This window comes from Phallusia mammillata, chromosome 6 (assembly GCF_965637545.1).
Source record: "Phallusia mammillata chromosome 6, kaPhaMamm4.hap1.1, whole genome shotgun sequence".
Lineage (NCBI taxonomy): Eukaryota > Metazoa > Chordata > Ascidiacea > Phlebobranchia > Ascidiidae > Phallusia > Phallusia mammillata.
This window is the reverse complement of record NC_137257.1, coordinates 25,595,630-25,608,232: the sequence shown is the minus strand read 5'-3', so window position 1 is coordinate 25,608,232 and position 12,603 is coordinate 25,595,630. Positions and strand designations below refer to the sequence as shown.

The 12,603-nt window shown below is 36.4% G+C and overlaps 1 protein-coding gene across 1 annotated transcript; it reads left to right on the top strand.

The window, feature by feature from the left end:
- The first annotated feature begins 8,177 nt into the window (after positions 1–8,177).
- On the top strand, positions 8,178–12,275 carry LOC145232841 (uncharacterized). The gene is made up of 7 exons (XM_080097519.1): positions 8,178–8,306; positions 8,715–8,819; positions 10,398–10,536; positions 11,055–11,181; positions 11,348–11,510; positions 11,750–11,990; positions 12,066–12,275. The coding sequence occupies exons 1-7, from the start codon at positions 8,193–8,195 to the stop codon at positions 12,161–12,163; spliced, it is 987 nt and encodes a 328-aa protein (XP_079953645.1). The 5' UTR covers positions 8,178–8,192; the 3' UTR covers positions 12,164–12,275.
- The last annotated feature ends 328 nt before the right edge of the window (positions 12,276–12,603 follow it).

The following is a 12,603-nucleotide window of genomic DNA, read 5'->3' as shown; positions in this document are numbered from 1 at the left end:
TGCGACAAATAACATAACAATACAGATGGTGATGTCATAAACACTTAAGACTGATTTCCAAATCGTTTAGCTTTTTGCGGAACCAATGGATCAAGTGAAAAACAATCTGGACGGTAGATGGAATATTGTAAGATAACCCTGTTTCTTCACATCAGTAATTCATACTGTAAAGTGTAAATGAAGGAAATTGAGGTACTTAGCAGCCGTTGGTAAATAAGGATCTGTGATGCGACCGTCTTCGTGAAACGGCTGTGTACCCCTGGCCTATAGACCATAACGTCATGGTAATCGGATGGAAGTTAAATTATGTTTTAGAACACTATATACGGACCTGTTCATAAGTTTAATGGTAAAAATAACGGCCCTAAAAGACGTAAAAAGCGACATGCTCTATTATTCAAAAACGTTTTGGCAAATGCTCATGCCATCATCAGTGATTGTTTTAGATTTTGGTAAAAGCTGTAGATTTTGCATATACTTTGGGCAAAGAATGGTTTTCTGTGTCATTGTCTATAGTTTCCAAACTTTCAAACGCCAGAGCCTGATAATTTTACTATTGTTTTACTCTTGCTTTAGGTAAAATCACCAGCGGGTCGCTTTTCTACAAATTCTTCCACCAGGATGACGTCACTTCGGATAAATGCGAAGCCCTCATCCGATGTTTAACAGCTCCGCATGACAGCAAAAGTGAACAAAGCAGGATTTGCGCCCTCATGTGAAGAAAGCTTTATCCAGGCAAACTACAACTTGCACCCTTTCCCAAAATTCTTTTTTTTTTTTATTTTTTATTTTTTATTTATTAGAAATTTTTTTATTACTGAGCAAGTTTTCCTCAGTAACTGTAAAGGCCACTTCTTGTCATGCTAGTATTTTTTTTATATAAAACTGATCACAAGATGCATGTAGTTTCTTTTTTTTGGGGGGGAGGGGGGGTCAAATCTCACTGTTCGGATGTTCAAACTCACTAGAATAAAAATCTGTTTGGTTTTAGAGTAAACATGCCACCCGTTTCAGCACAAAGATATGCTTAGTTGAATCTTAAACATCTTTTGTCAAACTTATCTGTGTTATAACCAGGGAGTCGAATCGCTTGTCATATGGGTTCAGGTTCGGTTCGGGTTTACTTGTTTTTGTTTTTAAGGGTTCGGGTTCGGTTCGGGTTTTTAAAAATATATATTTTCGGGTTCGGGTTTTGTTCCGGTTTGGGCAAATTATCCGGTCCGAACCGGTTTGCGGTTTTTAAACCGTTTTAAATTTTATTCATTTTAATTTAATTCTACCCATCATCTACCTGACCTTAACAAACTCCAAAAGAATTTTGCTGGTACACTGTTATTTTTGACACGCCCTATAAGTGTTATATCTCGTATTCTTCAGTGCGCTGTTTTGAACAAAATCACAAAATATAAAACAAACTGCATTTTTTACTGGTTCGGTTCCGGTTCGGGTCCAACGCCCAACAAAATATGCGGTTCAACTCCGGTTCGGGTTTTCAGAAAATCGTAATTAGCGGTTCGGGTTCGGTTCGGGTTTAATGAAATTAAGCGCTCAAACCGGTTCGCGGGTTCGGCTTCAGTTCCGGTTCGACTCCCTGGTTAGAACAAGGACCAAACAAAAAAATCGCTTCGGGAATCGAACCCACCACCCTTGGAGTTTAGAACAACGTACGTGTGAGCTATTTCAAGTGTTTGTGTACGTTTGAAATGTTCTTATTGTTTTAAGTATTTATTGTGCATTTGCAAATACAACATATGTTAAAAGTCATGTTGTGTTGTTCGTTGACATACATAACGTGGGCGTTTTAAAGCAGTAGGGTCGGCGGCATTTGCGGATTGACAGGTACTTGTATTAACTAATAATTGACAAAGTTCTTCGTAACAAACCCGCAGTCGGCATAGTCAGGTGCTTTACTTGAAAACAACAACGTGCTACGTGCTCTCATACACAGCTAGGCCACATGTCCACAAATTATTTCCATCTGGCATGTAAATTTATTTAGGCAACGCTATATACAACTAATACCCTTAAACTTCGCATTGAGTGCTGTAACAATTTTGTATTTTCCTTGTTTTGAGGTTGTATTTATAGATTACTGTATATAAGCTATTGCTGCCTGGCATAAAAATGCAATTGCCAGAAGAGCTCTATAAATTTGTTATAGATTACTGTTTTGTGTATTTGAAATCTGACTTTTTTGGGCAATATTCTATGCAGGACAATAAATAATAAATTTCAAACTGTTATTCTTGCATACTTAATTTAGCCCACCCATGCTACAAGCGCAGTCAAAGTTCACTTAATGCAGGAGACTCTCCAAACAATCTATGCTAGTGGAAACCAATCAAGGCTGAGCTGGATTGAAAGTTGTCTTGGCTTTTAATTAGCCGCAATATTTGTTCACGTACAAGAGCTTGGTACTTCAAAATTGCCAGCTATTCAATGTGTAAGCTATAAATAAATGTGTACGCATCAAGCAGAGCTGCTGCATTGCTATATTTCACCAATGGTTGACAGATTTACGACCTCAGATGTAAAAAGGTGTGATTTTTTGCTTTAGAATTGCAAAGGTTTGCTTAATTTGATTGTGTTAACAAAGCTAAACAATATTGATTGTTTTCAACAAAGACAATACTACAAAATGGGTTCTACAATGCCACAAGGTAAAGACTTTTCAAGACATCATTCGCAATTTCGAAATAGTTTTCTCGAGTCTGCGAAGATGTTTAAAAGTTTTTCTTGAAATTTGTACAGCTTATATTACTTTGAAGCCTATACTGTCATCCAATCTAAAAAATGCAAATTTTAAGTCAAAAACCTAAAATTATTATTTTAAAATATTAAAAAACTGGGCTTTAACAAAACGTTAAAATTAAACTGATGTAGTCGATTTATTTGCAACATGAAGTAAACGAAGACTTGTTTTTCGTTGAAGATCATCTGATCCTGGACGAATTGATGAAAAGATTGCCAAACGTCGAATTGAAACAGGTATTTTAAGAATTTCTGTAGTTCCATCACCCTTAATAACTGCTCAAAAATGTCTTCTCCCATGAGTTAAAAATATCATTATCTATGTAACATGGAAACATTTTTGTAAAAAGTTACTGTCAGAGAGATTTAAGACAAACGATGATTTGTAAAGTTTTAAATAAAATTTATTTGTAATATTCAAGCTCTTTGGCCACTAGGGTTATCGACAAAATGAAAGCAGTACCTCCAAATAGTCTGATTCAACTTATTTAAACAGTTTGCAAGTTTACAAAGTGCTTTGGAAACGTTGAAAGACGAGTTGCCAAAAATCGATGAAGAAAAGCAAAAAGTTAAAATCTTGGATCTTGTGCTCAGAATCGGAACAGACATTTGCTATTCAGTGAGTCATATCGGTAAACGAAGGTTACCTGCTTTACTTAAATGTTTTTGTGTTTGCAGTACTCCATAGTTGTTCAGTGCTTGTTGGTCCTGGCAAGCTTCGGTAATGACGAACAAACCAACACGTTCGTGTCCAATAAAAGTGTGCCACGTCGTCTGTTGAAGGTAATTGACTTGGCATAGTTTATGTCTACTAAGTAAGTTAATATGTTCTGAATGTTCGGTGAGATTCGAACTCACGACTGCGTACACTCAAGGTAACATCCAACACGGGGTGTTTGCAATTTACCCGTATGACGAGCAAGCACAAATATAAGGTGGCTCTAATGCGGTGGTTTTCAACCTGTGGTACGCGTGCCACAAGTGGTACTTTTCAGGTGGTACGTGAGTAGCTATTGGCTGTACTCATTTTAAGCCAGTTTAAGAATTGCAACTCTGTTCCAACTACAGCTCTGGTTTTGGGCGAAACCCGTGTCTTGGACAATATTTTTGAATACCACCTTACTGGTTTCAGAAACATGCTAATCTATTTAAGAAGGATAGACCAATCTCTTGGTCTACCCATTCAAACAGGTATTGGCTGGTATGCATCAGTGATAAAAAATTTGTCGGGTGGTGCGCAAACAGTGTGGTTGAGAACCGGTGTTCCAAACAAATGGTAAAAAAGGGAAAATAACGAAACAATCTGCACAGTAGGCGCAAAACTGATAACTTCTCTTTTCAGAAAAAAGAATTTTTTTCACTCATTTTTATAAAGTACATAACGGGAAATGAAATTACAAAGAGCTTTGGCTATGACCTTTGTGGGTAAAAAACGAGTAGAAACATGACTTTGTTGTTAGTGGTAGATCTAAATACAAACTCTTTGTTTCATATATCTGTGTTGTGTTGCATAAATAGGCATTGGAATCGACGGACGAGGAGATTAACAAGGGCGACATCTTGGATGCACTCACGCGTATCGTAACTAATGACGACAACAGCAACGTCATCGCTAACTCCTGCATGCTTGAGTGGTTAATTGACAACATGAAGCAAGGTGCAGTGAAAATTTGTGTTTGCTTATTTACTTATTTGTTGTAATTGAATTTTAAAACTTCATATTGGTGGTGCATGGCACAACGAGTTTCTCGATCAGAGAAGACATGACGAACTTTATTTAAAGTAAAGAACTCATTTCTCATTTTTACTGTTAACTAGACTCGTTTTAACTTTCAAAGTGATCTTTCTTGGAGAGTTACCTCATCTGCACACCCGTTTTTGTAATACCGAAACAACAGCTGGTTTGTCATGGAACCATAAGACAATCCACTATAAAGCGCAGTTATACGATAAATGTCTTATCTTTTTTTGTTTTTTCGGCATCAACAAAATTTAATTGCAAAAATTTTACAGTTGTTTGCGCTACTTGGATTTTACGAACGAAAACCTACAAGTATGTCTTCTGTCACTTTGCCAAACAAACAGAAACTACATGCTATTTGGTAGCAGAGCATTCAAAAATCCAAAGTCATAAACATAACAAGTATAGTCGGGTTAGAACCATCAACCTCGACAGTGCAATGATAAGTTTAAATTTATATTTTTTAGGCGAAAGCAACGAGATTCAGAAAAAATCACACGAAGTTGTCGTGGCTTTGAACATGACCGAAATCAACAAAGAAGTTTTCAGTTCAAACGAAAAATTTATCAAGATGTTTTCCAAAAAACAACTAAGGTTAGCGAGTGAAAATTGTAAAATGCAGTAAACCTCGGTTACTCCGGGCCCGACTGGACCAAAAAATTAGTCCAAATTAGGCAAAGATCCAAATTAACCGAAACTGGTTTAAAATAGATTTACTGTATTCATAAAAGGAAATTTAAAGAAAACAATTTGTGTTTTTCTTTTGTCCGTTGTTAAAGGGAAATCTCGTTTCAAGACTTTTCTATTTTTAGTTTGAGAGAAATCATAACTGCAAAGCGTTACGGAAAACTGTGGATCCGAAACATGTTGAAAAAGAAAAGAATGGGCCAGAAAAAAGAAATAGAAGAAAAAGGATCCGAACAGGAGAAAAAACAACAACATGTGATGATCAGTTACAGTTGGGCAAACAACGACGTAGCTCTTCCTGTAAGTTTCTGCAGCTTAAAAAATCGCATTCATGACAAATTGAATTAAATCAAAGTGGTAATTGCGTAATTCAAATGGGCTAAAATGTGTTATATCGGGGGAACCGAGGTACGTGCAACCCCTAAGGTAGAAAGCACCAAAACAGGGTGTACGTGATATGATGCCAAAGGAATGAACAACATTTGTATTACTAAATGACACTAATGGGTATAACATGGCTGTCAATTATACTTTTCACTAACTTGTTCTAAAATACGGGTAGTGGAGGTAATTGTTATCATTGCCACACAAAAAAACATAAAACAAGGCAGAGTTCAAAAATTCCGTTTTGAAGTATTATTGTTCAATTATCGTTAAAAGTGATAGTTTGCCTATTGAAAGCTTTATACCAATTCAGCCATGTTTATCTTGGCTGCAATAATTATCAGAAAAATGTGTTTGATGAAGCTGGAAGGCTTGTTATCATCGAACGGGATCAAAACATGGATAGACAGAGATGGAGTTGCATTAAATATGATGGAGGAAATGGCCGAAGCTGTAGAGAACTCATCACATGTTCTTGCGCTTGTTTCTTCCCACTATAAACAGAGTGTTTACTGCAAAATGGAGGCAAAATACGCGATTGAATTACAGAAAATCATTATTCCTATCCGAGTTGAAGAGAACTTCCTTCCATCTGGTTGGATTGGTGAGTAATAAAAATAAATTATGGGCTGAATTTTCTTATCATTTACCTCCCGATAACCATTGGAAAAAAAGCACAGAAGAAAAGATTTTCGAGTTTCTTAGGAAATCGGCTTGGGAATTAGTTTGAATAAAAACATAAAAAGTTATAGCAAAAAATGTCAATAAATGCTGCTGCTAACAGATGCTTTTTCACACATTTAAAGCTAGTACACTTTTTTGTATTTTGTCTGGCCTAGAAAAAGTAGTTTAAAATAACAGCTCTATGACAAGTGCTGCAACTTTGCTTTATAGCTATGGTAACCAGCGGGTTGAGATATCACGAACTTTACTGTGCTGATGACGTCACCTTGAAAATCTGCAGCCCACTGATCAACCTACTAACCAAGTGAAGTTTGGTTGATAATTTGTGCGAACTGTGTTACCTAAATTTGTTGTATTAAGTTGTTGAATATTTTTACCTTTATAATTCCATTTTGTGTTGTGTTAAAAAGTGTGCAATGCTGTGTGTATCTAAGATTTGCTGATTTCAACTTAATAAATAATTGATTGAACGCGAAATTGCGACGAGTAACCGCCTTGTGGCTGCCAAAGTAACCAGCAAATATAATATGGTGAGGGATTTATGAAACAGCTAAAACGTGCTTTCATTTTTATTGTCTGGTTGGCCACTACATGGACTGCAAACATATTTTGGGTTAAGTTATGAAACTGTACAATCTTTCGGAATAGACTTTTAAACTATTCCATATTGCAGCTGTCAACAAGCTATAGCAAACTAGCTGAAAAAGACTGAAATCATTTGACAGAGCGGCGGTATAAGACAAAAAATACCCCACGAAATGCCCAACAACTTATCTGTAGTGCAAGAATTCAATTTGTAGAAGAACTATAACAAACAATTCATTAAATTCCAAGAAATAAACTTGAGGTACAAGAAGAAAGTGTTTTCCACCTGAAAAAGGCAAACACTGCTCTCTCGCTTTTGTCATAAACGTGACCGAAGTCAGTTTTACAAGAGTGAATGTAAATAATTGTTCTTCTGCAAGTCTGGAATGGATGTGTACACAAGTAGTAAGAGACTTGCTCAGTTTTTGTTTGACCAGCCAAGCTAGCCAGTAAAGTAGACGTGCAAAAGGAAAGTGTTGCCACAGTTGGAGGCTACCGTGTTTGTAAAATTTTGAATCAAATTTGCTTTAGAAATGCAATAGATACATAGCTTTGTTTCAATTTATTGAGTATTGTTTTCAATTGTGATAACAATTGATGTTCGACAATTGGACGTATCTTTTACCAGAAAGGCCAACAAAATGGGATCTACATTGCCACAAGGTAGATCCTCTAAAACCTGAAGTTCTGTGTTTTGCTTTTTGAAACAAACCGCTGATCTAGTTGTCATAAATATTGCATGCCCTTTTGGTGTTAAGCAAACGTAGTTCTGTTTAAACAAGTTTCTTCTACTTTTACTAATATCAGCTAAAATCAAAGTCATATTACAGATCAAGAACTATTACAAGAACTAGAAACACTCCTGCCATCTTCTTTACACGAGGTACGTACCACGATTCGCATTTTAAGGTAGTTTGGTAGATAGTTTGTATTTGCACGTAAGTTAATGCGTAACCTAAAAAAGAAAAAAAGTTTACCTGATAAGTTTGAGTCACCTAATTTCCGTAGTTTGGCATACTTTTGTTTATAATATGGTGTAGTTGCAGCGCGTTTTGGTATCATATCCACCAATTGGACCCTTCACTTTTTGCGCTCAATATTGTTTTAACGTTGGCAGCAGCTATTTCCGGCTTGATGATTGTTTTGAGTGCTAATTGTGTCGCTATGTTGTCTTTCGCCAAGCAAAATAAATTCAACTCAATAAATTCTTCATAAAGAATGAAAATGCATGCAACTCTTCTTTTCACGACATGAAACACACTAACTGTGGTCAATAAAAAAATGGTGGTTGTGAAAGTTAAATTGTTAAACTGTGCGGAATCGTAACTTGTTCTATATTTTTGTCAAGCAGTTGAACAACATGCAAAGTTACCTCGAAGTTTTTACGAATGAGTTCAGTCAAATCAAAAGCAACGAACAAAAAGCCAAACTGCTGGAAGTTGTGTTGAGAATTGGGACAGACATTTGTTGTTCGGTAAGTCACGCTGGATGCACCAACTCATTTCTGAAACGCAAAAGATTTTGACATTAGGATAAAGTAGGCCTACCATACGTCCTCTTTTTGGATGACTTGTCCTCCTTTTTAACAAAATCATAGTTGTCTTTCAAGGACAAGAAAAAGTGCCCAAATGTCCTCCTTTTAAAAGAATTTCTGATCCACCAAATACATATGTGACAATTATGTCTTTGAAAACAGTCAAATATCTATCTTCAGCTTATTTTTTAATGAACACCGGTGGATTTTACTTTTTTTAAATACGTTAAACTTTATCCAAATTATTTTAAACCGTCCAATTTCTAAAGGTTTTTATTTTTTGGGGGCCCTTAAAGTATGAGATAGAACTTTCTGTTTAAGCATATTTTCCATTTTTTGTTCGTTTAGCATGAGATTGTGGTGAACTGTTTGCTGATTCTGGCCAACTTTGGAAATGAGAAGCATGCCCACAAGTTTATTTCATACGACAACGTCACGCGACGTTTACTGAAGGTAAGAACAAAAAGGTTATACTTCAATTATATTACCACAGATTTGTGTTCGCAAATCCGTTAAGCAGGCTTGAAATTGCTGTCCGGATCGAAACCGAAAGTTGTAAAAAATACCAAACGGGGCCCTAAGATTGTGCTTCTTAAACGTTTAAGCTTGCTTCGCATTAACAAAGTATTTTTACCCGCGAAACCCTACATAACAATAACAGGCCAATAAACAGAAGTTGTTGAAAGAAATTAAATTTGCAATTTTATTATTATTGATGAGAATGCTTTCATGACAATTAAGAAACAAACGCATTTTGCACTAAAACACCTTCGAGGGTTTGTAACTCAAATAAAGCGAGTATTTCGTAAAAAAAATAAAAAAATATGTAAAAAAAAAATTTCCAACTGAAACTCGACTCTATATACTTACTTTCCCTTTACTTATATACTTACAACTGAATACCAAATACCCCAAAATAAAAGAGAACCAGAATACGTACTCTGTAGACACATACGTATTAATGTAGGGTTCTCAAGCCAAGCAAAAAACTTTTCACCTTATAAACCACGGCCCTTTTGGCAATTTCACCAAATCACCAATACAACTTTGCAGACAAAGGTCAAGTATATTATGCGTTTCATGATATTATTAAGCTCGGGCTTCCACTGCTCGGTAAAGAAGGGAGTCAACTAACCCGAGGTTCACATTTTTATAGAGTTTAGGTTTTTGGAGTAAAAAACGTTTTTAAGAAACAAAAAAAATCCTTTAAGTGCTGTATTTTATATGCATAAAATCATATAAAATACATTCAAATGTTTTTAGCGTTTATACCCAGTCCTGTAACAGATTGCATTCCCGAGTCAAATCTTTCACCAAGATACTTGCAAAGTTATGCGATGGAGTGCAGGCTCATACCTAAAGAATACTACGCCATAAGTCAGTACATTTGCATGTTTTGCACACACACACACGAAATGCATAAATCAAAGTTCTGTGTTTGAGTTAAAATCCCATCAACCAACCATAAAATGAAAGGAAACAAACGAGGCAGGCTTTGCATAGTCACATACGCTGGTATGATTTACTGCTTGTGCTTAATGCAAAGATGTGCAACCTTTTGCACGACCAAAGAGAAGGTTATATTGCGAAGCCGGGCGGCAACGATGTTCGTACAATATGACAGCGTAGGCGAACTTAATTTCAAGTATTTTAACCCTTTTGTTCAATGTGAACATGTGCAATTATCGAAAGAACCGGAGTACTCGCAAACTTTAACTTTGGACAGGTTTGCTTAGAATACCAACCAATTAAAAATACGAATTTGTAATGCGGTCACGGGCTGGATACATAAATCAGTTATAGACTGCTGTTGCTGCTGGTTCAATATATTAATAATTTCGGGTCCGATATTTTAGAGACCGTACCCACAAGAGACACATGCTGTTTAAATTCCGTACTCTTTTACATTACTTAACACAGTCCGAATGTTTAGGCGAAGGCAAAAAAGGTAGACAACAAGTTTTGGAAACCGCTGTTATGTTCAAATAAGCCTCTGTAATGTTGAAATAACGAGTTTTGTTTCCGTTACAGGCGTTGGAATCAGACGATAAGAAGATAAACAAGGGCGAGATCCTGGACGCACTCAAGCGAATCGTGACTGATGACGACAACAGCAACGTCATCGCTAACTCATCCATGCTTGACTGGTTGCTTAGCAACACTCATGAAGGTGAGAATTGCTTGTTTTGCGAGATCTTGTATTTCACTTGTCTCTGTAAAAACGTTTTTAAAACGATCTTCACCATGAAAGGCGTTTTTTGCACCTCGTATTTTTCTAACTTTGCTCAGTTTACGCTGCGCGTTTGCCATCTCGCCGCCAATTTTGTCCCGCTTTACAACATCTTAACGTTGCGCAGCTATCAGCAAAGTGAATATTTTAGCGCAACTGTGTCGCTATGTTTTCTTTCACCGAGCAAAATAAACTCAACTCAGTTATTTCTGACTTGCTGTTTTAGTGCAACTGGGGCGGTGTGCTTTAGTTCCCTTATTAAAAACCTTGGAATGGAAATATTTAGCTGTACATTGGAACACCAGATACAAAGAGTTGCTTGGTTATGAAAACAATGATTTTTGTAACATTTGATCTAAGATGGATTCACAATGTACAATTCTCTACCAGTTTTTCATAAAGATAGCTGTATCTTCGTTAGGATATTTTTTTGATATAAGACAAACCTTTTGTTACAGGAGGAAGTGATGAGATACAGCAGAAATGTCGAGAAGTTGTAGCTGCTCTTACTATGAGCGAAACAAGCAAAGAGATTCTCGCTTCAAACCAAAAGTTTCAGAAGATTTTTCCCAAGCACCAATTCAGGTAAACAATATGAGTGAGATGTTTCCTAAGCCTTCAAGATTATGAATTATGGAAAAAACGATTTGCCTAATATTGAACAATTGTGTAGTTTTTAATCGGCATTTGAGTTTAGGTACACAATGGGTCTAAAATTTGACAGGTTTTTGATGAAAGATTGTGTTTTCAGTTTGGGAGACATTTTGGCAACCAAGCGTTATGCCCAAATTTGGAGAAGAAATTCAGCGGCGAAAACAGAACAAAATCGATCAATAGATGGCGATGAAGAGCATGAAAGAAAACGACATGTGATGATCAGTTACAGCTGGAAAAATGAAGACGTGGCCATCGCTGTAAGATAGTTGTACTTCCAGTTTCTAGCGAGATAAATCTTTGTTTTTATAGACCTATTTGAATATTGTTACCGTATTCTACCAAAGTAGTTTTTACAAGTGAAATCATATATCCGTTATAATTCTATTGTACACTAACCGGTATTCAACAGTTTTGACATTGGAGAGAAAAAAACTGATATTTAGATTCATAAAAATGTCTGCATTGGACCAAACTCATTTTCACTTAAATTTTTCAGCTCAAAAACCTTCTAGAATCCAACAACATCAAAACGTGGATAGACCGAAGCGGAGTCACCTTGGATATGATGGAAGAAATAGCAGTGGCGGTTGAAAATTGTTCACATTTCCTTTCACTCGTTTCGTCTCACTACAAACAAAGTGTCTACTGCAAAATGGAAGCAAAGTATGCGGTTGAGTTGGAAAAAACAATTATTCCTGTTCATGTTGAAGAGGGTTTCGTCCCATCTGGCTGGATAGGTGAGATATAACTGCAAGGTTTCAACATTAGGCTTAAAACTTGAACAAGCTTCCTTCTCACAACTTTTGTTGTAGCTATGGTAACGAGCGGGCTGAGATACCACGAGTTTTACCATGCAGACGACGTTACTTCTGAAAACTGCAGTGCCCTTGTCGAACTGCTTACAAGCTAAATCTGTTTCGGAATCAACCTTTGAAGCATTTGCCTGATAAAGTTTTATAAGTTTTTTTTTACAGTTTTTAATAATTTTTTTGTGTCGTTTTGTTAAATAAATGTGTGTGCAATAGTAGCCTAAAGGTGTTGTGGGGAAATAAATACATATTAGAAGAATAATTAGCTGATGTCTGTTTAAAATAGATGAGCATCAAACAAAAAATCAAAATTCAGGGTAAAAAAAACTTGATTAAGACGAGTCCCTATTGGTTTGTGGTTCTCAACCTTGTTTGGTTCGCATACCACCTGACAACATTTTCGTTTTCAGCGTACCACCTAAACCAGTGGTTCTCAAACTCGGTTTTCGGGGCCGCATGCGGCTCCCAACTACTTATTTTGCGGCTCGCACCAGACCTCAGAAAACCACCAAAGATTGCTATTTTAGCTACCACAGTAACA

Excerpts from the sequence above, each read along its gene's own strand:
- LOC145232841 (XM_080097519.1), top strand. The coding sequence starts at position 8,193 with ATGCAAAGTTACCTCGAAGTTTTTACGAATGAGTTCAGTCAAATCAAA. Across the intron at positions 8,307-8,714 it reads GGACAGACATTTGTTGTTCG|CATGAGATTGTGGTGAACTG; the intron begins GTAAGTCACGCT and ends TTGTTCGTTTAG. Across the intron at positions 11,182-11,347 it reads TTTCCCAAGCACCAATTCAG|TTTGGGAGACATTTTGGCAA; the intron begins GTAAACAATATG and ends TTGTGTTTTCAG.